The following is a 26,456-nucleotide window of genomic DNA, read 5'->3' as shown; positions in this document are numbered from 1 at the left end:
ATGGAGATGAGAGTATTTTCATTTTAGGATAGTGAGGTTAGTATTTTGAATTCCCCTAAATATATATAAATATACTATGATAATTTATAATATTTATATACTACTATATATATATAGTATAGTGATATATATGAGTGGAGTAGAAAGTTGGTGACAAAGGTCTCTTGTCACTTAGTTGTAAGTTCAACTCTTCATCTCATCTCTTCGTCTAATAAGATATAGTACGTATACTGTATATATATATAATTATGTGTGGTAGTGTGTGTGTGTGTGTGTGTGTGTGTGTGTGGTGTGTGGTTGTATAGAGAGAGTAAGACTCCTATCAATTTAAGTTGATGTCCACCAAACTTCCTAGCCACTCATTTATTAATACTAGGTTTTATACACGTGCAATGCACGTGGTTAAATATCATGATTAAGTATTTTTAGATTATTTTTAACTAAAATTTGTTCCTCAGTTCCACTTTAATAACTAAATTTTAAAATTTTAGAATTTTTTATGATTTTTAAATTTTGAAAGAGTTTTTTCAATAACTTTTGAATCTTTGAGGTTAATTTCGGCAAATTTTAAATTTTTAGGTGCATAAGGATAATCTCTTTAATTCATCTTTTGTATTTGTAAATTTAAAATTTTTAAAATTTTGGGGTTGTTTTTTATAATTTAAACTTTTTGAGTGTGTTTCTATAATTTTTAGGACATTGAGGGTGTTAATTGAAAATTTTAAATTTTTGAGAGGCTGCTATTAATTTCTTGATTTCATGTTTGTTGTTTTAAGTTTTGAAATGTCAGAAATTTTCAGGTGCGTTATGGTAATCCCTTGAATTCATCTATGCTATTTTTAAGTTTTGAAATTTTAGAATTTTAGGTGCTTGTTTGTAATTTGAACTTTTGAGGGTGTTTCTACAATTTTTGAGATATTGAGATGTTAACTGTAATTTTTCAATTCTTCACAAACTACTGTTAATTTCTTAATTTCATGTTTGTTGTTTTAAGTTTTTAGACGTCGGGATAATTTTTATAATTTTGAACTTTTCAGGATATTTTGTGTAATTTTAGAACTTTTTAGGTTTTTTTGCAATACTTTATGTATTATAGTACGTTAGCTACGTACAATTTCTTTATCTTAACAAACTAATACCATGAAGATGTTTTATATATTTTATTAATATTATTTTTTAAATTGATAAGCTATAAATACTTCACATAGGATTAAGATAGGATATACTTATGATTATGATAGATTAAGATATAAATTAAATATTTAAAATAGTGAAGGGTAATATTGACCATAGAAAGATTTTTCCGAACTCGTGCTTTTAAAGGGATTAATATAAAAAACCTTTTCATATTATGCAAGGATCTCTAGACAATATGAGTGACTAGAAAGCTTGGTTATATATATATATATATATATGGAGAAATTTTTGAAATAGACCACATCACATATTTAATTACCAAAATCGATCTAGTTCAAAATTATTTATCAAAATCGTCATACTTTCAATCATGTCAGCATCGGTCATTGAAAGGGAGTTGATTATGGAAAAAACACAATTTTGTTAATGTACGGGATTGCTAATCTTGTGTAATTAACAAAGTTTACTAATTATATAGGATTGGGAATCTCGTGTATAATTTGAAGTTCAAATTAAACATGATTGCAGTGGTTAGCTAGGTTGTTTGCTTAAAGCGAGTTAGACTTCAAATAACTAATTTAGCTTGAGTTTGAATCTCGTCTTTGCCAACATTATTTTTATTTTTATTTATCGATTTAGAAGTAAAAGAAAAAATTAATTCATTACTTGGCTAAGATTCGAACTCATGCCTTTTCAACCCATAACTTATCACTTATTCTTTGAACCACTTTGCCAACTAACAATACAGCTAAAAGTTTCGGAGCAAAATATATATGGGATTGTAAATATAATATAATGAGTGAATTGCTAAGTGATTAGCGTAGGTCACTAATTACATAGGATTTCCAATCCCATAGACTTTCAAAACTAGTTTTTTTTCCCAAAATCGACCGACTTTCAGCGCTCTACACTAACATGGCTAAAAATAGGTTGATTTTGAAAAATAAAATTGAAGTATGTTGATTTTGGTATTAAATTTATAATTCGGTGTGCTCGCGTGCGCGTGTATAATTAGAGGTGCTCATTTAAACATAGTTACTACTTGATTACACACCTATTAAACGGGTGGATGATTCAGTACCAACCATCAAATTTGATGCTTGGTAGTGATGTGTTAACTTCTCATCCACTCATTTAATAGGTGGGTAATCAAATGGGGACTATTTTTAAATAGATCCCTTTAAATGGGTGGATGAGAAGCATCCACGTCACTACCGATCACTAATTTTGTGCTTGTATCCCGGATACTCATCTTCTTAAATGTAATATATAATATATATATATAATATATCATATATATATATATATATATAATAATATTATATATATATATAATATATAATATATATAAAAGGTCGCCCAGTCTCTTTGGAAATGAGTTGATGAGAATGAGTCACCTCACTACCATGAACCAAAATTAGTCCTTCATATGTGTGCGTGCATTATATACATACATGCATACATATACATATATGTATGTATGTATGTCCGTCCGTTCGTCCATCCTTGGTATCCTGCCTTCTACAAATTGAACGTGTCCTAAGATTCATCAACTGAAAACAAGAAATAGGAATACAAGATATGCATGATAGGTTTTTTTAAATAGAAATATGTAGTGGCGTTTCACATGCCCTTTGAAAAGCCACCTTGTATTATTATATTAGACATGATTAAGGAGCTTGATTCTATTTCGATAATGAGGAGGACATTTATATTTTTGTTCATATTCTACATTAAATGATAGATTTTTTGTACTTCCTTGGTTGACTCTCAAAGCTCTTTTCGCTATAATTTTGTCCGTGTATACAAATATGTCTATTATGCAGAAGTATTCCAGGTGACCATTTGTATAATCTTCCTTGTTTGACTCTAATATACCTGATATGTAGATACTACATCAACATACTAAGTAGGTATTTTTTTTGCAAATACTACAAACTTGGTAGTAATGGTCAATAGAGAAGCAAATCTGCCTTGGGATCTCTTCACCATTTGTTGACCTCTAGCGATGAGTCCGAACCACCTCAGACCTGTCTGCATGCGAGCAGGCGGTCCTACACTGCAAATGGGAAATATAGAAAGGGAATCCCCATGTGCATCTTAGAACCGCCTGCTCTCATGCGGGTGGTTCTGAGGTGATCCCTATTCACTAGTTATTCTATCATGGGTGGATCTATATTGCACAGAGTGTGGGCGCTCCCCATGTTGAATATTTTAAAAGTTAATGGTCTCTAGGGACTGTGTCTAGGTTGTAAGAAACTTGTGGCTGATCTGGGCAGTGAACATACCGCCTAGTCCCTAGCTGCTTATGTGCTCAAGTGTTTTCTCCTTTCTAGTTCTTAAGTTGTATATAAACGGAAAGTACCCCAAAACCCATAAAGTTTAGAAAAATCAGGAAAAATATTGAAAACTTAGGAATACTCTTACTCTAGGAATAAACAAAGTTAGCAGAGAATTTTGCATTTTTAACGACTATAACAATGAAGAGGAGAAAAACAAGGAGGAATTGCAGCAATGCTAATGACGTGTAGCAGCAGCAGCAGCAGAAGGGAAAAAGTCTGCAATGACACTTCTTTGTATCACTAAACTGGGAAAAGGGGATTTCCTGCATAAACTAAGAGGATACCCTCTGGCATCGTAGTACCTTACAGTTTATGTAGTTGGTTTAATAGTTCAATTGACCTGAAATAAATTGAGTACTGGACTTGGTTAAAATAAATAAAAATCATATTTATTCATGTAATTGGCATTTGGTTGCATAAACTGTATAGGTCATATGGCTTGTCGCATGATGGTTGTGCAAACTTACTCAACGTGGTTGTGACCTGCATATATTTATGCAGTTTTCTTTTGTGGATTCATAAATCACCTGCGTATATTTATGCAGTTTTCTTTTGTGGATTCATAAATCTTGTTTTCCATTAACTCATTGTAGTTCCTGGTATCTTTCTATGCTTTTTTTCATCTGTATCTTAACTTGAAAATTCAAAATCATCATTGATTGAGTTTACAGTGATTCATAAACATTTGTAAACATTATATTTGAAATGTTTTCTGCTTCGTTTTCTTCTGTATCTTAACATGAAAAGTTGAAATCAATGTCGATTGAGTTTACAATAATTTGTAAACACCATATTCCAAACGATCTCATCATTCTGACTGCAACGTCTTTACCACATGCCAAGGGGCTTCCCTATATGTCCTTGTCAACTTAGTATAAGAAAGTATTATTTTACAGTTAAACCTTGTCTCATTAAATTCTTATGAACTCTTTATCTTGTTATCCAGCTTATGTTGGTCTTGCTACTATTGTGGGGTTTGTCTGGTGGTTTGTTTATTCTGATGCCGGTCCCAGACTTCCGTATAAAGAGTTGGTAAGTTTGTCTTTCAGGTTTGTTTTTGTTTAAATTTTAATTTATATGTACAATAATATTTAATGTAGAATTGGCGAAGTTTATTTTAGCTCTGGTACTCTTAGAAACAATACCAAGTTTCATTACTACTCGTGATCTCAGCTCTATGCGTCATATGTTTGATGCACACAATACCAAGTTTCATTACTACTCGTGATCTCAGCTCTATGCGTCATATGTTTGATGCACATTATAAAAATATCACTTCACATTTCAGACTGATTCATATGTTTGATGCACATTATAAAAATATCACTTCACATTTCAGACTGACGTACATACATTAATTAAGCACATCAAATAGATGAAATAATCACAGCAGCATTTAGAAATGTTCCATCTTATCGTTTCCGTGATCATCTTCTGTTTGTTACCATTACTGTGGCCTAACTCTTGCTTAACAATATGTAGTAAATAAATTGTTTTTATATTTTCAGGTACTGTTTTTCATAGTTACTGTGTGCAACATGCCTTAAGTCATGAATTGCTATCTCCTCTAAATGTTTCTTAGTGCAGTATTGATGTTCTGCCTTTCATAGAGGCAAAACTAGAATTGACTTCCCTGAAGCACCTAGTAAACTAACGGAGGCAAAACGAGAATTTTGACTTCCCTGAAGCACCTAGTAAACTAACGGCTTTGACTTTTCTTTCAAGAAATCATAAACAGGGATGCATTGTAGTGTTGTGTTATTCTTCTTGCCTTCCATTTTATTGCTTCTAATCTATTTCTATTTGTATTCTCGGTGACATGTTTCAATTACCTTAATATCTATTCTGCTTATAATGTCCTTTTTCTTTTGATACTCGTTTGATGATTTTGGCTTCCTTTCTTCTCACAAACATGATCATAACTTTCTTTTCTTTTCCTTTTTATTTTTTATTTATTTTTTCTAATTTTCATACTTAGGCCTGATCTTATTCTAATCATCTCACATAATATTTGTTCTATGTATTGATTGTCTCAGGTTAACTTTGATACTTGTTCAACAAGGGATACGGCATATCCATGCAGTATATTTGATGATCGGCATCCATCCACCGTGTCAATGACTGTGCTCGTGGTTGTGGAAATGTTCAATGCGTTAAATAACCTAAGTGAAAATCAGTCACTTCTGTAAGTCAATTAGTTTTGGAGTCTCAGTTTCATTGTCATGATCTATGTTCTCCGCATCTAAACCAGCTAATCCATAAGTTCATATAGTTTAGATTGTATGGAAAATTCTGGCTAGAGCCACTAGATACTAAACCTTTTTTCAGATTTTCATTTTATGTAGGTTGTAGGATTACAACCTCCCTCTGTAAATTATTCTCTTACAGGATGATTTGACAGAGGTGTTTTCTAATCTCATTCTAGACAAGCAATTTAGCTTTTAACATCTTGCCTTTATAAAATACTTTAAACATGTATCAGATATATGGTATCCTAATTTTGTGGTGGTTGCAAGCAGATATGATTATAACGTAATACTTCTGTGAAAATAATGTTGTCCATGGAAGTTGAAAATCTGTACCATTTATCTTGATCTATGACTTAGTCATAGGCTCATAGCATACCTCTTTATGGAAAGGCTTATAGCATACTTCCATATGACTTAGTTATAGGCCTTTAGCATACTTGGATGCTTTGTAACCTTTAATTATATCTGATATTATTTGCTTCCTGCAATTGTTTGTAAGCATCCTAAAGAACATTTGATGACCATATTGGTAATTATATTTATGTGCTTAGTGATACGAGTCGCCGTGCGAGCACCTTTGATCGCGGAACTATCAAAAATGTCTTCGTGAAGAAAATAGCAAACCACAAGAACGATCCAATATAGCGAAAGAAAATACCTTCTCTAGATTATGAAGAATAATAGATTACAAATCTCTTCCCTCACAACCTCTCTAGAATAAAGAACAACCTCTCTATTCTCTCTGAACTCAGATTTCCAACCATGAATCCACTCTCAATAGGGTTTAGTTATACACAAACCTTAAAAACCGAAGCAGACTAGGAATCATGTTCGGTCCAGACCCACTATCGGTCGACTGATGATGGTTCCATCATCAGTCTTAGTCAACTGATAGGTCCTCATTAGTCGACTGATGAACAATCATCAGTCGACTGTCCAGAGTGAATTTCCAACACCCTGTAGAGTGCATGTTATTAGTCGACTGATATTGTCATCAGTCGACCGACCAGTAGCCTCCCTCGACCGACCAGAAGCCTCCCGTAACGCAGTTTCTGGCTATTGAATCGGTTGACTGATGACCCTCTATCGGTCGACCGATGATCCTGTTCCTGCTATGCATGTTTTCAACCATGCTTCTATTCTCAAGCTCCCATTAGAATTATCTATCATTAAGCTCCTATGAGGATAGCTAAGTTCCCAAAGCAGAGAAGATACACCCGTATCATGGCTCTCCCCTTTAGGAATTTGAAGTCACGTTCAAGTTAGAATTTCAGCTGAGGAAACTCTCAAGCTCCTCTTTCTTTGTTAAACCACTTGGCTTTGTAAGGAACCTGATCTTGACTTCCAATCAGAAACGATTTTTTCATCTAGTCATAGTCACAGTCCACTCTAATATGTAATCCTCTTTTAGTGGCTCCTCTCTATCAAACCACAAGTCTTCAACATGCAACAAGATCACTTTGTCGTCACCCTCATCGTCCAGCAATGGAGGTTCGAATAACTTCAAGTACTCAGCATTAATCACTGAATACATGCCTAAGTAAGGTGACAAATCCAGCTTGAAGACGTTGTCACCGATCTAATCAAGAATCCGAAACGGATCATATCATAAAGGCTTCAACTTCTTTCCTTTTCCCTTTAGTCGCTCTTTTCCTAACTTCAGCCATATCATGTCACCTTTGTCGAAATTACAAGGAACTCGATGTCGATCATGTTTTGCCTTGTACATCGCATGTGACTTCTTCAACTGTGCTTCAACTGCGTCGTGAATCTGTGCATTCTTCTTTAGAAATCGTTGAGCCTTCTGTCTTTCGCTCCCTTTACCGTCAGCCATAGTATCACTAGAGAACACTAAATCGAACGGACTTGAAGGTAAAAACTCGTAATAAGTCTCAAACGGTGACTTTCCTGAAGATCTGTGAACAGCCCTGTTGAAAGCAAACTAAAGATATGGTAAGCTCTCATCCCAAATCTTAAGATCTCTGAAATTATACTCCCGTAGCATGTGAACCATAGTCCGGTTGACTACTTTCGTCGGCTCATCTGTCTGTGGATGGAAGGTTGTGCTTTTCTTCAATCTGGTATCCATCAAACCTACAAAGAATCCCAAAAGTACCTAAGGAACCTGTTATTCTGATCTAAAATAATCGAACTCGACAAGCTAAAGTGCTTATATACATGCTCAAAGAACTGCGCTGCATCCGCTCCCATCATTATCTTCTTGCAATGTTCAAGATCATCATCTTGCTGAACCTGTTCACCACAACAAATAAGTAATCATGCCCGCGCTTGATTATTGGCAACCCTCCTAGAAAATCTATAGAGATACTCTCTCACGGTCTAGAAGGTACTGGTAACGGTAGATACAATCCCCGCTTTCCGTTAGAAGGTTTTGATGTGTAACATAGCTTATAGCCTCCAACATACTTGGTAACATCTTTGGCTAAAAGACATGACGTTGAAGATTGAGATGCGTCTTTTGAATCCCAAAATGACCTTGCACACGTGATGTATGTGCCTCTCTAATCCACTGTTATCGATCGTCATCATCCGGAATGCAAAGATGTTCTACGATACAACAAACCATCTGCTCCAAGCTCATACTCCCCCTTCCGACCTGCCTTCACTTGCTCGAACACATTGCTGAAGTCTTTGCTGGATGTGTACATCTGTGCATACTCCAAAGGAACCAATGGTTGAATACACGTCGCCACCAACAAAGCTCTCACTTGCGGTCGAGATAGCATATCGGCTAACTTGTTAGTCGTTCCCTTCTTGTACCTAATAATGTTGAACATCCACTTCACGTGTCGTGCCTGTTATAGCCTCATCTGGGCATATAGATACTCCAACGACTTGTGATCCGAGTGCATAACCACCTCCTTACCCAATATGTACACCCTCTAACGTTTGATCGTCTGGTAGAACGCATATCGTAAGTTGAATAGTTCTGAATAGCACATGTAAACATCTCAGAATGGTACTCCACCGGCTTCTTGTCCTACGTCAACATGGCGTCCATAGCATAGTTAAAAGCGTTTGTCTCTACCTCGAAGGTCATCTGCTAATTAGGCAACGCCAACACTGGTGCCTCTGAGATCTTCCTCTTCAGTAACTGAAAAACCTCCTGAGTGTAACCACACTCGAACTGAACTTTCGCCTTAGTGATGCCATGTAAGGGTGCCGCATAAGTAGAAAAGTATCGAATAAATTTGCGCAAATATTGGCAAGCCCCATGAAGCTTCTCACCTCTGTTATCGTCCTAAGCATCGGCTATCTCGTCATAACCGTAACCTTGCTTGGATCTATCCTCCGCTAGTCCTTCTCCACGATGAAACCGAGATACTCCAACTCGTCCCTCCCTAACTCACACTTCTTCACATTGAGCTTCAGCTGACCGTCCCACAACACTTCAAACACTTTCTCGACATGAATAAGATGCTCCTCTCAAGTTCTGTTGTACACCAAGATATCATCGAGGTAAACTATCACAAAATCCTCTATAAAATATCACAGCAAATCATTCATCAGCCTCATAATGGTCGTCAGAGCGTTGCACAACCCAAACGGCATCACCAACCACTCCAACAAGCCTTGCTTGGTTTTGAACGATGTCTTCCAAGTGTCGTCCTCCTGAATCCTCACCTGATGGTAACCAGACATAATATTCAACTTTGTGAAGAACCTCGCTCCCTCTATCTAGTCCATAAAATCATCGATCATCGGTAGTAGGTAACGATTCTTGATCGTTATCTTGTTAAGCGCCCGGTAATCCACACACATACGCCAGCCTCCATTCTTCTTGGGCACCAATAGCACTGGTGACCCATAAGACGAACAACTCAGCACTATCACTTCCTTCTCCAGAAGTTCTTGAACTTATCTCTTTATCTCCTCGAACTCCTGTACAGGTGTGCGGTAAAGACTTATATTTGGCAAGGAACTCTCTCCTGTCAGCATAATCTCATGCTCTACACTACGTCTTGGGGGGAGTCCAGTGATCTCCGAAAATAAGTCTGTATATTTAGTCTAACCTGTCAAGATTTTCCTCCTGGAGTTTGCTCAAAGTAGTCAAGCATACTCTACTTAGCTGCTCCTCATAAGGCCTAATGAACAGCAGGACAAACTTTTTCTTTGCATTCACTAGCCTCTTCGCTTGAGTCACCGTCACCAAGCTTGTTTTCTGTGGAAGAGACGCAGAACGAAAAACGAACTGTAGTGAACGTATACTTTTGGCCCACCTGTCGTAGACTGCGTACCTATCCCATAGATAGGGATTGTGTACCTATCCCACAGATAGGGATTGCGTACCTATCCCACAGATAGAGATTGTCAAATATTACCTGACAAACATCCAATAAAACTACGTCGCAAGTGACCTCGTCAATATACGACTCATGGAGTGCAAACCTGAAAGTGTATTGATTAACTACACTCAGTCCTGTTTCCTTCTGAATCCACCTTAATGGATAGGGATTTGGATGTCTGATCGTCTTCAGACCTAGCTTCTGAACCAAGACCTTGAATATCAGATTCTTTTGGCTGCTTGGATCAACTATGGTATCTATCAAATTGGTCTTCACTTGCAACTTGACAACAAAGAGTTACTCTCTGGGGTCTTCGTCCTCCCTCGTGGTCTGCTGCCTTGACATAAGATTAAGACTGCTGTTGGGCTTCGTCATACCTGGGATTTTTTTGGACGTTATGCTATCACGTTTGCCTTTTTCTCCTTCTCCTTCAACCCATTCGGCTTGAGATGATGATACTTCTTCCAGCACCGATCAGCGACATGCCCTGTCTGCTTGCAATGACTACAAGTCAAACCTGTTGTCTCAGGCTCACCCTTCTTCTCCTCCTCCTTAGGTTAGGAACCACTAGACTTGCCTCTAGCCTGCTTTGCATCTCCCTTCGTCTCATTGCTCTTCTTCTGTTTGCTCTAAATGGCAATAGCCTTCACGCTAGCCTCCGTAATTGACTCAATCATGAGTAGCTTCATCTCCTTCCGGATGTGTTCATTCAAGCTCGCCATATACTTCATAAAAACAGAGTACTCCTTTGTCACGATATTTAGGACCATAGCTTGTTGCTGAAACTCTGTAGTATATTCGTGAACGGTTTGATTGAATCTTTGGTGCAAGCCGTACCACTTGTACCAACGCTCTTTAAGAAATCCCACTGGGTAAAATTGCTTCCTAAGAAGGTCTTTGAACCTTCTCTACGACACAGATTTCTTCTCTTGCTTGCAGTAGAATTTTTATCACGTCAGCGCATGCCCGGAAAGCTTAAGAGTCGCAAAAACGATCTTCTCCTTAGACGAATAGCCATAAAGAGTAAAGTAGGTTTCCATACGCTCGATCCAGTCGTCTAGCCTCTCAACGTCGACACTCTCATCATAAACAGGAATCTCCACTCTGAAGTCAATATTTAAATTCTGGTAAGAGCCTTTTCCTCCTTGATGTGGAACAGTCTTGATGGCTTCGTCCTCTTCAAAATCTACCTCCTCACTGTCTCCATCAGATTCTGTAGGTTGCGTCTTTGGCCCCGTCGTAGATTCAATCTTCTTGTCGCCTCCGTAGATGAGATCGACGAGCTTTGTGAGAGTTAAACTGATTGTCTCGATCTGCTTCTCCACCGCATCAAGTCTTGATGGATTGTCGCTATCTGCCATCTTCTTCTTTTTTTGATTTTTGGACTTCTTCCAAAGAAATAGGAATCTCGCCTAGCTTCTTGTATTGTGATCGAGTAAGGATCATACACATGATACGCTCTTCATAGGATCTGATTGCTCTGATACCAACTTGATACGAGTGGTCATGCGAGTACCTTTGATCGCGAAACTATCAAAGATGTCTTTGTGAAGAAAATAGGAAACCATAAGAACAATTCAATATGGCGAAGGAAAATACCTTTCCTAGATTATGAAGAACAATAAATTACAAATCTCTTCCCTCACAACCTCTCTAGAATAAAGAACTTCCTCTTTATTCTCTCTAAACTTAGATTTCCAACCAGGAATCCACTCTCAATAGGGTTTAGTTATATACAAACCCTAAAAACCGAAACATGCTAGGAATCAGGTTCAGCCCATACCTGCTATCGGTCGACTGGTGATGGTTCATCTGTCGACTGATAGGTCCTCATCGGTCGACTGATGAACAATCATCAGTCGACTGTCCAGAGCGAATTTCCAGCACCCTGTAGAGTGCATGTTATTGGTCGACTGATACTATTTATCAATTGACTGACCAGAAGCCTCCCTGTAACACAGTTTTTGGTGATTGAATCGGTCGACTGATGACCCTCTATCAGTTGACCGATGGTCATGTTCTTGCTATGCATGTTTTCAACCATGCTTCTATTCTCAAGCTCCCATGAGAATTATCTATCATCAAGCTCCTAGGAGGATCGCTATACACCCGTATCACTTAGACATCAGAATGGCTTCATGAACTTGAGGCTCTAGTGGACCTTTGTGATCTTGAGGCTGTATTGGACCATTTCCATTGCTGTGCCTTGGTGATCCTGAGGCTGTATTGGACCATTTCCATTGTCGTGCCTTGGTGGATGGCCTATTTGTGGATGGCCTATTTTTATTATGAAGAAATGGTGATAATTATGTTGTAACTTGTGACATTATTCTCACTAACAGTATGTGTTTTTTGATCTATTGGCATGTTTTTGCTTACCCCACAGTCACTGGGAATATCACTGCCAATAAGCTAGTAATTCAATTTATTTGGAAAAGATGTTAGTTATTCTTTTTCCATAAGAAAAAATTATATTGAAAAATTGACCAGCTATTTTCACTCAAAAAAAAATTCACTAGCTATCGTTATGTTTTCCAGGGTTATACCTCCTTGGAGTAATCTTTGGCTTGTGGGGTCAATTGTGCTGACTATGCTCCTCCATGTACTAATTTTGTATATTGAACCTCTATCCGTACTTTTCTCTGTAAGTCCATGTTTCATTTCCAAATTTCCCCCCTTGATCTGATTACTGAAAAGAACTTACGATATAAAAACAAGAAAACTGTTTGAACTGACTTATCCTTTGTCTTTCAGGTGACTCCATTAACTTGGGCTGATTGGAGGGTTGTCTTATATCTGTCCATTCCTGTTAGTATTTAATTCTTTCCAAAATCTGCTTTGATTTTTATTATTTAATTTTTTGAGGTTAAGAGTAGATTATTTACGCCTATTGTTGGTTAGCTGGTCATAGTTTTTTCCCTCCTTTTTTACACTTGGACAGGTGATGGTAAAAACCTAACCATTTTGGACCTATTTCATTTATAAGCTGATGGAAACATGTATATTGATGTGGATATATGCATAATATATGCAATACGTCTGTTAGGTATCAGTGCTGTGAGTAATACTGGCATTCTATTTCCTGTGACTTTGGTTCACATATGTGAGCCACACTCACCTCTATTTAGTAACTCAATAATCCGGATTTCTTAGAGCATTCACCTCATTCGTCAGGGCTTGTTGTGACACCCTCAGCTGTACACTGGTTGATAGGGAAAAATTCCCTTGGGATGTTCCTGTTGCAGATGGCAGTAAATAAACTCGAAACCAAAAACTGGGGAATGTTTGGACACCAGTGTGTTTTTTTGGTTTCCATTTCTTTTTTCTTTTAAATAATGAAACATGTTTGGGAACTGGGGTGTTTTTTTGGGCAACCCCTTTACAAATCTTAAAATATACACGATTTTCTCAAAACACCTTTTTGAGATCCCCGTTTAATTTCTCCCCAAACCAACGCGATCCCATTTTCTCCCCCTCAACCCTTGAAGTCGTCCCCGCCGCCACTTCGATTCGCCGCCTCGTCGTCGCCGCTGCCGCCTCCACGTCTGGCAGTAAATAAACTCGAAACCAAAAACTGGGGAATGTTTGGACACCAGTGTGTTTTTTTGGTTTCCATTTCTTTTTTCTTTTAAATAATGAAACATGTTTGGGAACTGGAGTGTTTTTTTGGGCAACCCCTTTACAAATCTTAAAATATACACGATTTTCTCAAAACACCTTTTTGAGATCCCCGTTTAATTTCTCCCCAAACCAACGCGATCCCATTTTCTCCCCCTCAACCCTTGAAGTCGTCCCCGCCGCCACTTCGATTCGTCGCCTCGTCGTCGCCGTGCCGCCTCGCCATCGCCGCTGCCACCTCGTCGTCGACAAGTCTGAACCCAGGTTAGATCGCCGCCGCATCTCGTGACCATGCCGTCTCTGTGTCCCCCTAGTGTCGTCCCCGTCGCCGTCGATGCTTGTCCTGCTATGGAACCCATCTGTTGAGGGAATGAGGATTTTCCAAGTTGGTCCAGCCAATTTTGAGGCAAAACTCCAGCCTCGTCTACTTTGGATCCTTGATCAGGTGAGGATTTTGCTTTTCCTGTTCTGTGAAGAAGCAAGGATCTAAGTTTCTTTCTCATTTGTGATAATTGATTACACTAATTGAAACCCTTCATCACGGGAGCATATGTGATATGAAGGAAATTATTGCAAATATGACTAAGCATCTGAAATAAAATTAGAAATCCACTCTGTGCAAGGTGTCAATTACAAGTTCTTTTTTGTCAAGTTGTAGTATTACAATAGTTCTCTTAATCTTGGTTTTCCAGTGGACACCAGAACCATATGTTAGACATTTGATATTTACTCTAGAATTATATCTTGTTTGTGTCTAATGTCTATTCTTCATCCTTTTTCCATTTTGAAAACTTTTACAATGGTGTTTTCAAACACTTTAGGAGAAAAAACACAACACCAGTTTGTTTGTTTTTTTTTTTTTTTTTTGGAAAAACACTACAAAAACAAACACATTGGAATAAAGAAGCAGATTCATTTGCCATCTTAACCAGTCTATTGGTTAGAAAAGTATATTAAACTCAAGTCCATGAGCTCCCGGAAACAGATGCCTTGGTCATCTTATGTACGCTGTTTGGTAGGAAAGCATATTAGTTTCAAATCAAAGACTCAGGAAACTGTTCTTGTCCATTTCAGAGTTTTGCTCTGTATCGTAATGTGAGGGACACATGAAATTGAAATTTTCTCAAAAACATCAACATTTAAAGATGTTGTATGATTGTATCCTGCTTCCTTTGGGTTATGAGTCTTTAAGTTGTGCCCAGGTATTGAAGCTGATTTCTGAGGTGCATGTTTTGAAGAAGGCTTGCATTTGAAATTCACATACCACTATTATTTTGTATCCGCATCAACTACATTGTAACTAATCCTTTTCGTGCAATAAGATATCATGCGAAAAATGTGTTATGAATCTTTCCTGGTCAGAGTGCGTAATTCATGATAGACTTTGGTGATGTGTAGTCTCTAGAATCTCTTGTTCACATTTTTTAATACACATTCTGTATTTCCACGACATTCATTATTCATAGTATTTGCATCATGTGTATAATTTCTTTAGCTTTATCTCTCGCTGTCTTTTTATTTTGTTTCATTTACTGTGAATTTTATTTTTTTTATAGGTTATAATAATTGATGAGATACTTAAGTTCTTTTCAAGAAAGCCTGGAGGTATTCTTCTTTTTTATTATTCTTCTATCAAAATTTTGCATCAAGCCTGCAAGTGTTTCTTTATATACTTGGGCACTTTTGCCAGTTATGTGCAACTTTGTTCTCACACTGTTCTAAGAAAAATAAATAAATAAATACCATGCTGATGTTATTTGCAAACTAAGCTGTAGTTAATGTCGATATCTCACTTTTCCAAATTCTTTACAAGGGCCATGGTTATACTAAGAAAAATAAATAAATAAATACCATGCTGATGTTATTTGCAAACTAAGCTGTGGTTAATGTCGATATCTCACTTTTCCAAATTCTTTACAAGGGCCATGGTTATACTACATGATGTCTATGAAACATCTTATATGTTTTCCCAAAAAAAGAAAAAGAAAAAGAAACATCCTATATATTCACTTTCCTGGGAAGTGAATCTTTTCCGGTGCACCCATCAATTGTTTGACTGAATAATAGTTACAAACATACGTGTAAGATCTGTACTTATATTTTGTTCCATTACCTCCATACCTCCCAAATATTTAATGCATAATCTCCCTTCTTTCAACATTTCTTGTCTACTTAAAAAGAAGAGGTATTTTGGTTTCTTGCAGGTAAAAGGTTCAACTTTAGATTCAGAAGACATGATTCGAATATTTAATGCACAATCTCCCTTCTTTTCAACATTTCTTGTCTACTTAAAAAAAAGATCTATTTTGGTTTCTTGTAGGTAAAAGGTTCAACTTTAGATTCAGAAGACATGATTTGCTCCCAAAAGAAGCTCGGGACAAGTAAATTACTGCCACATCTCGGCAAGTTTTTGACCTTAGTAGGCTCCACGAGTCAAGGTTGATACAATCTTCGACGAGAGAGAGCTGAGCTTTGTGAAAGAGCTGTAGTGGAAATCTGGTTGTATACCCCACTGTATTGTGTAGGCAAGGATAACATTTAATTTAGAGAACGTTTGTTTGTAATCCATATATTGGGTAGCTAATAATGTAGCATCCAGTTTTTTCACAGTAACACTTTTTTTATTTAATGAAAGATCCAAAAATGTATTCATTTGTAAAATATGAAGCTCTTGTACTTGTATAAAAAGGGGCTTGTCAGAAAATGATGTCAATTTTTATTAGCAATTTTATACCAAGAACTTTCATAAGTTTAATGCACATCAAAGTCATGTTACAGACTGCTATTGAGAAGAAATCACTGGTGATCTTAGACGTGTATTTGTGTACTTTTGATTTTATAATAGTATGTAGAGATAGAGGATTCAATGACTATTAGAAAGCATTGGAAGTCTTACTCAGTTGATCACTGTGTTTGACTACCTGTTAGGGTTAATTTCAAAAATCCTCTCTGAACTTTGGGGCTTTTGGTTGTTGCAGATAATATGCTTGACTTTTTTGACTTAAGAACATTTTCCTAAACTTTCTGTATGTTGCAGGTGATCAAACTGGATTTTTTTTTTTTATTTTTTGGAAGATAGGTCCTAGTTTGGGCATTATGTAAAACTAGTGTTTGCCCCGTGCGAAGTACGGACTTTTCTTTTTTATCGCTACAATAATCCCTTATTAATTGCTACAGTTTTTTGAAATGCTACAGTAATATTTTTAAAAATGCTGCAGCATATGCTACAGTACTATTTTTGAAAATGCTACAGGTATAATGCTATAACAAATTAGTGTAACATTTACTGTAGTATGAATAGTGATTCTTGGATCCTCTCAGGAATAGATTTACTCTTTTCTAATATCACTGTTTTCTTAAACAAATAAAATTCAGTCCCATCTTAATCATGTTGTTCTTAATAAAGAACAAATAAACTGGTCTAGTGGGGAAGTTCGGATGATATTTGCTTCAGTTGAGGTGTAATGTTAATGCTATTATTGCATATTGACTAGTTATTATGGCTGGTAATCTGACAAAGGAATCCTTCCGCCATCTATTGTTGATTAATACTTTAGCAGCGAAGGAAATTGAATTAGCTTGGAAAGCTTGTAAGGGCTAAAAAGCAAGCTAAGATTTCCAGATTCTTATTGCAATCGATCTGCTCATTCTAGTGACTTGGCTCCAGAATGTATGCCCATGCTTTTCGTCTGAGACTATGGCTCTGTTTGGCAAAACTAGCTGAAAGCTGCGAGATTATAGCTGAAAGCTGTTAAGCTAGCTGAAAGCTGTGAAATTGTAGCTGAAAGCTGATAGCTGTGTAACTAGCTAATTGACTAGACCTGTTTGGCAAAAGTAGCTGTACAGCTAGCTTAAATTTGTTAAATGACTAAAAAGGACATGCAATATTATTAATATAAATCTAGAATTATTACGGGCAAAAACAGAAGAAAAAAATTGGCATCTCCTTCCCAAAGACAAATACTACTTGAGGTAGCTTTCCAAAAGCTACTTGTAAAAGACACAATCTTCAAAATAATCTCCTCTTATTTTTGGTCACCAAACAGCTCTACTAGCTTATTGACCAAGTCAATAAGACACAATCTCTTAGATAAGACACAATCTCTTGTTGCCAAACAGTGCCTATACCTACAAACATATTCTGCGAATGGAAAAGCAAGATATCCCCTCTATCAAGTTGTGCAACATAGGTGCTTAGTGTGTAAAATCCCTGCTAGTGTTACTGAGAATTAAGAAGGGGCGTACAACGTAAGTGCATTCTTCGAAGTTGCTGTCCATGAATCTGATTTTATGTTCCTGTCCGTTAATTGACTTTTTTTTTATGTTCGCATCCTTTGGATTGGTGTATTTCAAGCACAAGTATCTATCTATATTGAAGTTATTTCTACGTAAACAGATGGCACCAAATACTAAAGCTGCATCCGTCGAAGTTGCTCAGGTTGAGGCAGCACAGCCCAAGACCTCGAAGAAGAAGAAGAAGAAGAAGAATAAGAAAGAGAGGAGCTCAGAGTATGCCAGAAGAAGTGAGGCCTCTTCAAGAAACAATGGAGATCCTTTCTAGTTTATGAAATACCGGTAACAACCGAGCATGCCCTGAAGGAGCTTGAAACTAACAACACGCTCGTTTTTGTGGTTGACAAGTGAGCAGACGACAAGAAGATCAGATCAGCAGTGGAGAAATTGTTTTGCATCCAATCAAAGAAGGCTCATGTTATTTGCAGGAGTGGTGTCTCGAAGATATTTGATTATGACTAAATTTTGTTAAGCCATATGGTGTGTCAATATTTTTTTGTTAAGGGACAGGAATAAGGGATGCGATCTCTTCATCTTGAAGTTTAGTTTTGGTTTCTCTCGTCTCTGTTTTCTCCGTGCGGTTGTTATCTTGTGCATTGTGAGTATACAAGTAGTGATCCAGCGACTGTCAAATCAGAAAATAGAGGAACTTAAAAGTGAATACGCGCATATAGCAAACGGCAACTTGTGAAAACTTTCATCTGCTTTTGAATGAATAGAACTTGTAAAAGTCCATGCCTGAATTATTAGCAAAATGAATTAATCTTTGACACACGTATATAGTAAACCTCTCTGTTATAAGATAATGGAAACCTTAGTGATTTAATGTTAGTTAGGGGATTCTGTAGAATTAAATGGACGGATGCAAACTTAAGTTGAGATGCATTTGAAGAGAAAGATTTACTGAAAGAGAAGTTATTGTTTTGAAGAACCATCTCAATGTCGATTATTGAAGATCTGATCATAGAACGGGGGAAATTGATTTCTTTGAGTAAGAGGTTGGAATTTAACTGATAACCGACTTTCCTTGGTTGATTTTAATTAAGGAGTAAATATCAAAGGGCTTCAGTGTTAGCCGCAATTCCTGACTCACAGCCGTAACTTTTTGAAAGAATGAAAAAGAATGGGCCCCGTCATCACTTTCGGTGCAGAAAGCAGCAGTAAGGTTTGAAATGAGAAATGCACAATGACAATATTAATATAATATTACTGCATAGTATTTTTTTCAAACACTATAAATAGGCCTCAAACTCTTAAGAAAAAATCAACCCATAAACAACTTCACAATATAGAAGAGTGAGAGAGAAAAAATAGAGAGAGTTTCTTTTTGTAAAGAGTGATTGTAAACTCCAAAGTTTCTCCTCATAGTGGATTCTTTCTATCTTTGCTCGTGTTTTTTACCCTAAATTTATTAGGGGTTTTCCACGTAAATCTGTGTTCATCTTTTTATTACTTTCACTCTACTATTGTTGTGACATTGCTCTATTAGGCCCCGGGTTTGTCCCAACAAGTAGTATCAGAGCCTGTATTAGGGTGAATATATCTAATTATCGTATGTTCTGTGACTGCCACCAAATGTGGATCCTCCACATCAGAAAATAAGTTAGATTATCATTTACCCTTTGAAGGTGACAGGTATTATTCACGAGTACAACATTGTTCATAAATATGGTATTATTCATAAGTACGGTATTATTCACGGATACAGTTACTGTTCATAAATACAGTTATTGTTTACGTGAAATAGTAAAAAGTTGTTGTTCGTGGTAGAAGCAATGACAGCGAAGTTTGAGATCGAGAAATTCAACGGGAGTAATTTTTCACTATGGAAGTTGAAGATAAAGGCTATCTTGAGAAAACATAATTGCCTAGCGGCCATCGGTGCAGGCGAGATGACATCACAGATGACAAGAAGTGGAACAAGATGGACGGAAATGCTATTGCAAATCTTCATCTGGCATTAGCAGACGGGGTGTTGTCAAGCATAGAGGAGAAGAAGACAGCAAATGAGATCTGTGATACTCTAACAAAGCTATATGAGGCAAAATCACTGAACAACAAAATCTTCTTAAAAAGGAGACTTTACACGCTGAGGATAGCGGAATCTACATCGATGACCAACCACATCAACACCCTAAACACATTGTTCTCCCAGCTCACAATGTTGGGGCATACAATTGGTGTGAATGAACGTGCAGAACTTTTACTTCAGAGTCTACCTAACTCGTATGATCAGCTCATCATCAACCTAACAAACAACGTCCTCACGGACAATCAAGTTTTCGACAATGTTACAGCTGCTATTCTGGAGGGAGAACACCCTAAACACTGAGGATAGCGGAATCTACATCGATGACCAACCACATCAACACCCTAAATACATTGTTCTCCCAACTCACAACGTTAGGGCATACAATTGGTGTGAATGAACGTGCAGAACTTTTACTTTAGAGTCTACCTAACTCGTTTAATCAGCTCATCATCAACCTAACAAACAACGTCCTTACGAACAATCTAGTTTTCGACAATGTTACAGCTGCTATTCTGGAGGGAGAAAATCAGAGCAAGAACAAGGAAGACAGACAGACAAGTTCACAACAAGCGGAGGCCTTATCGGTGACAAGAGGAAGATCAACGGAACGTGGCTCCAGTGGGAGTCATACACATGGTAGATCAAAATCACGAAGTAAGAAGAATATCAAATATTACAAATGTGGCAAAAGAGGGCACGTCAAATCAGAGTGTTGGCACAATAAGAAGAGTGGTGATAAAAAGTCTTCAGACCTATCAACATCTCAAGGATGTGTTGTCAGCACATCAAATAATGGTGAAATTCTATACAATAGAGCAACCACAGTTGATGAAGACATAAAGAGGTTTGCTGATGTCTGACTTCTAGATTCAGCAGCCTCCTGGCACATGACCTCTCGGAGAGAATGGTTTCCCAAACATAAACTTATCTCATGAGGATCTGTATTCATTAGGAATGATCATACCTTGGAGATTTCTGGTATTAGCACTATCAAAATCAAAATGTTTGATGGTATAATAAGCACTATTCAAGATGTGTGACATGTGAAGGGCTTGAAGAAGAATCTATTGTATTTAGGATAATTAGATGAGCTCGGGTGCAAGACCCATATAGCAAACGAGATCATGAAGATTGTTAGAGGGGTGCTTGTTGTGATAAAAGCAGAAAAGATAACTGCAAATCTATACATGCTCAAGGGAGAGACTCTGCAGGAAGTTGATTCATGTGTGACATCAACTAGCCGTGGAGAAGAACAAACCATGATATGGCATCACAAACTAGGCAATATGTCAGAACGAGGCTTGAAGATTCTCTCCGATCAGAAGTTATTTCTTGGACTTAATTCAATAGCTCTTCCATTCTGCGAGCATTGTCTTACAAGTAAGCAGCATCGGCTAAAGTTCAACACATCGAGTTCTAGAAGTGATGCTATTATGAAACCGGTTCATTCTGATGTATGGCAAGCACAAGTTACATCATTGGGAGGAGCAAAATATTTTGTGTCATTTATTGATGATTACTCTAGGAGATGTTAGGTATATCCTATCAAGAAGAAGGCAGATGTGTTCTCGGTCTTTAAAGCCTACAAAGCGCGGGTCGAGCTTGAATCTGAAAAGAAGAGCTAGTGCTTGAGATCAGATAATAGAGGAGAATACACAGACGGTGAAATTCTTGCATTCTGCAAGCAAGAGGGGATCGAAAGACAATTTAGTACTACTTATACACCTTAATAAAATGGTGTGGCAGAGCGGATGAACAGAACTCTATTGGAAAGAATAAGAGCAATGTTGACAACTATAAATCTAGATAAAGTCTTTTGGCCGGAAGCAGTAAAAACCGCATGTTATGTGGTGAATCGATTTCCATCAACTGCAATATAATTGAAGACGTCGATGGAGATGTGGACTGGCAAGCCAGTTGATTATTCCAACCTCCATATATTTTAAAGTCCAGTGTATGTAATGTCCAATGCCCAAGAAATTACAAAGCTGGATTCAAAATCTAGAAAATACATATTCTTGGGGTATGCTAATGGAGTAAAGGGGCATCGCTTACGGGATCCCACTGCCCACAAGGTTATCATCAGTAGAGATGATATCTTTGTAGAGAATCAACTACAAAGTGAAGATAAAGAAAGCAATTCAATGAAGGATTTAGAGACTGTAGCTATTCAAGTAGAAAATGATCCAAATTCTTCTGAAGCAACACCGGAGCATGATGTACAAGAACCAGTTAAGTCCGAGACTCCAAAAGTTCGAAGGTCAACTCGTGAGAGAAGACTACCGACTTGGCACTCGGATCATATTACGGAGAGCAATATTGCATACTATCTCTTAACAGAGGATGGAGAACCATTAACTTTTCATGAAGCTATAAATAGCACAGATGCATCTGTGTGGATGGCAGCAATGTAGGAAGAAATTAAAGCTCTCCATAAGAACAAGACTTGGGTACTTGTGTTACTACCACAAGGAAGAAATACCATTGAAAATAAATGGGTCTACAAAATCAAGCACAATGATGATGATCAAGTGGAGCGATATCGTGCTAGATTGGTGGTAAAAGGATATGCTCAGAAAGAAGGTATTGACTTTAATAAAATATATTCTCATGTAGTTCGACTTACAATAGTCCGAATCGTCCTGACTATGAGCGTTATATTTGACCTACTACTAGAGCAGCTAGATGCGTAAACAATATTTTTCATGGAGATCTTGAAGAAGAAATTACATGCTCCAACCAGAAGGTTTTGAAGACGAAGGAAGAGAGAATTTGGTTTGCAGATTGTACAAATCTCTGTACGGTCTAAAACAGGCGTCGAGGTGTTGGTACAAGAGATTTGATTTATTCATCATGAACCTTGGATATAACAGACTTAATTCAGATCCTTGTGCATATTTCAAGAGGTTTGGAAAAAATAACTTTGTTATCTTATTGTTGTATGTTGATGACATGTTGGTTACAGACGCCAACAAAGATCGTATCAAAGAATTGAAGGCTCAGTTGGCTAGGGAATTTGAAATGAAGGATTTAGGATTTGCAAACAAGATTCTAGAAATGCAAATTTACCGAGATAGAATTAATAGGAAGATTTGGCTTTCTCAAAAGAATTATTTGAAGAAAATTTTGCGGTGCTTTAACATGTAAGATTGTAAATCAATTTCTACCCCACTTCCTGTTAGTTACAAGTTATCCTCCAGTATGAGTCCTAGCGGTAAAGAAAAAAGAATGGAGATGTTTTGAGTGTCGTATGCATTAACAATGAGAAGCTTAATGTTTGCTATGATTTGTACAAGACCAGACATTGCACAAGCAGTGAGAGTGGTAAGTCGATACATGGTAAATCCTGATAAAGGGCATTGGAATGCTGTAAAGAGGATCCTAAGATATATTAAGGGAACCTCAAATGTTGCATTAAGTTATGGGAGATCTGATTTTATTGTTAATGAATATGTTAATTCTGATTATGCAAGTGATCGTGATAATAGTAAATCCACCATAGGCTATGTGTTTGCACTTGCTGGCGGAGCTGTAAGCTAGATTTCAAAACTACAATCAGTTGTAGCTACTTCAACAACAGAAGCAAAATATGTAGCAGCTACACAAGCTAGTAAAGAGGCGATGTGGTTGAAGATGGTGCTGGAGGAACTCAGGCATGAACAAAAGAAGATTTCTCTATTTTGTGACAGTCAGAGTGCTTTGCATTTTGCAAAAAATCCAACCTTTCATTCAAAGACCAAACACATTCGAGTTCAGTACCACTTCATTCGTGAAAAAGTGGAAGAAGGAACAGTGAATATGCAGAAAATTCACACTAAAGACAATCTAGTTGATTTTTTGACAAAAGCAATCAATATTGACAAATTTATTTGGTGTCGATCCTCCTGTGGTCTATCAGATATATGAGCAATATGAAGATGGCAAGATAGAAAGAATAGTATGAAGATATGATTGATACTCAATTAAATCTTTAAGTGGGAGATTGTTAGCCGTAATTCCAGACTCACAGCCGCAACTTTTTGAAAGAATGAAAAAGAGTGGGTCTCACCATCACTTTCGGTGTCGAAAGCAGTCCTAAGGTTTGAAATGAGAAATGTATAGTAAAAATATTAATATAATATTAGTGTATAGTATTTTTTTTTCAAACACTATAAATAGGCCCCAAATTCTTAAGGAAAAATCCTCCTAGAAACAACTTCACAATATAGAGGAGTGAGAGAAAAAAAATAGAGAGAGTTTTTTCTTGTAAAGAGAGATTGTAAACTCTAAAGTTTCTCCTCATAGTGGATTCTTTCTATCATTGCCCATGGTTTTTACCCCAAATTTATTAGGGGGTTTTCCACATAAATCTGTGTGTTTAATTTTTTATTACTTTCACTCTACTATTGCTACGATCCTGTTCTATTGGGTCCTGTTTGGTGTAAAAATTAACTCCCGAAAAGTGATTGTTTGTATTAATAAGAATGGCTTATTATAAACTAAGGATCAACAAATACAACAGAAGCGAAAAGAATATTATTCTTGTTTAATGTGGGTTCTTCGGTAGTGATAGGATGTCTCCCTCGAATACTTACGTCGAGTTTGCTTCCTTTGGACGATCCGATCGAAACTGCGGTTGAGCTTCAGTACGCAGTAGAAGCTCTTGTGTGATTGAGTTTGATTACCCGAGCTTGATGAGTGTCAAGGCCGAATGCTTAAAGAAGGCTAATATGTAAGAGTTCGCAAAAAACCAAGAGTCTCAAATCTAAGATTTCAGATTGAGTCTACTTCAATAATCTAAGCTTCTGCTTAAGAATATCCAGCCAAGCTCTCAAGATGCTAAGCCGAACTCTTAGAATGGCAAACTTCCAAGCCAAAAAATCTCTAGCCGATCAAGCCTCTCCAGCCTATCTAGCCCCTTTCATCTGGCCAAAGGTGGCTTATAAATACGCAAAAGAGGCATGGTCAATCTCTTGACTTATGGTATGTGACTGCTCATAGGTAAGGAGCACCATAACCTCCCCTATAGCTATGGGATGTGACCACTTAGGGGTGATGAGACACATACTTTATCACCCAAAAATATTTCCAGTGTTAGTTGTATTTTCACTCCCACTGTTTCTTCCTTTTAGGTAAGGAGCACCAAAATCCACTTAGTGGAATCTTGACTTATGGTATGTGACTGCTCATAGGTAAGGAGCACCAAAATCCCCTTTTGATTCTTCCTTTTATGAACGAGAGGTTCGCGTTTAAATTGAGCGACCAAACCTTCCTACAGTTAGGATCGTCTCAAACCTCCCACTTGGTCAAACATTCCTACAGTTAGGGTCGAAACTGGTGTTCCCTCTCGATAAATGAGAAATCCACATTCAGATTAGATAATCAAACCTTCCGACAGTTAGGATTATCCGAATTTTGAAGTGGAGATTCCACTTTGAGTTTCTTTTGCATCTGGAGATAGAATATAACTTTTTTTCTTTCCAACATTGGGTTCGTCTTTGCCCCAAGAGAAGACACCACCTTCCAACACCAAAATTCATGCCTTACGCGCATGGGAGAATTTATCTCGATCCCTAAATAGAGATAATTCTGCATCTAACACATGCTGCAAGGTGGTCCGTTCCCGTGAAAACGACCAAGTCTACGTATTCAACACCGTAGCACCAAGAATCCATGCCTGACACACACGAGGAATTTTATCTCAAATTCTAAGTAGGGATAAATCAGCGTCAGCGCCTAACACGTGTTATCGGTTAGTCTTTTACCACAAAAAAGGTAAAAGCCCACGTATTCAACATCATGACAGACCGTTATTAATAACGCCAAATTCCGTGCCTGACACTTACAGGGAATTTTATCCTGAATCCTAAGTAAGGATAAGTCAGTGTCTAACACGTGTTACCGGTTAGTCCTTTACCATAAACAGGACAAAAATCCCACATACTCAACATTATGGCAGACTGTTAGTAATAACGCCAAAATTCGTGCCTGACACTCACAGGGAATTTTATCCTGAATCCTAAGTAGGGATAAATCAGCGCCTAACACGCGTTATCGGTTAGTCCTTTATCATAAAAAGGAAAATAGCACACATATTCAACATCGTGGTAGGCCGTTATTAATAACGCCAAAATCCGTGCCTTATATGCACGGAGAATTTTATCCCGAATCCTAAGTAGAGATAAGTCAATGTCTAACATGTGTTGCTGGTTAACCTTTCTCCGTGAAAAGAACGCTAGGATTCACGTCTGGGGGATGTTATCTCAATCCCTGAATAGAGATAAGTCTACACCTAACACGCGTTACCGGTTAGTCTTTTTCCATAAAAAGGACGAAGTCTATGTAATCAATATCATAGCACCAAGTCTAAGAGAGTTCATTATCCAAGCATAACATTACATGTGAAACGGATTTAGATAATTCATGTGTAAGCCCGATTCAAACGGTAATCGGTAAAGGCATATCAAATCCGTTGATGGCTAAAAGTTTGCCAAAAATC

At 37.3% G+C, this 26,456-nt stretch overlaps 2 protein-coding genes across 3 annotated transcripts in view; both read left to right on the top strand.

The window, feature by feature from the left end:
* LOC109833144 (calcium-transporting ATPase 3, endoplasmic reticulum-type) overlaps positions 1-16,412 on the top strand; it is an 82,999-nt gene extending 66,587 nt beyond the window's left edge. The window contains exons 31-36 of one of the 2 annotated variants that reach the window (XM_020400705.1): positions 4,426-4,511; positions 5,516-5,664; positions 12,574-12,679; positions 12,790-12,843; positions 15,210-15,258; positions 15,974-16,412. In XM_020400705.1, the coding sequence (XP_020256294.1) occupies positions 4,426-4,511; positions 5,516-5,664; positions 12,574-12,679; positions 12,790-12,843; positions 15,210-15,258; positions 15,974-16,038 (509 nt within the window). In that variant the 3' untranslated portion in view covers positions 16,039-16,412. Of the gene's footprint in view, positions 1-4,425; positions 4,512-5,515; positions 5,665-12,573; positions 12,680-12,789; positions 12,844-15,209; positions 15,259-15,857; positions 15,920-15,973 lie in introns of those variants that run through there. The other variant, XM_020400706.1, reaches the window with a different exon arrangement.
* LOC109834676 (uncharacterized mitochondrial protein AtMg00300-like) lies at positions 21,103-21,513 on the top strand. The gene has a single exon (XM_020402707.1). It carries the CDS (start codon positions 21,103-21,105, stop codon positions 21,511-21,513), a length of 411 nt encoding a protein of 136 aa, XP_020258296.1.

Source organism: Asparagus officinalis, chromosome 3 (assembly GCF_001876935.1).
Source record: "Asparagus officinalis chromosome 3, Aspof.V1, whole genome shotgun sequence".
Taxonomy (NCBI): domain Eukaryota; kingdom Viridiplantae; phylum Streptophyta; class Magnoliopsida; order Asparagales; family Asparagaceae; genus Asparagus; species Asparagus officinalis.
This window is presented reverse-complemented; position numbering and strand designations above follow the sequence as displayed.

Coding starts and splice junctions, on each gene's coding strand:
- LOC109834676 (XM_020402707.1), top strand. CDS start 21,103: ATGAAGATTGTTAGAGGGGTGCTTGTTGTGATAAAAGCAGAAAAGATA.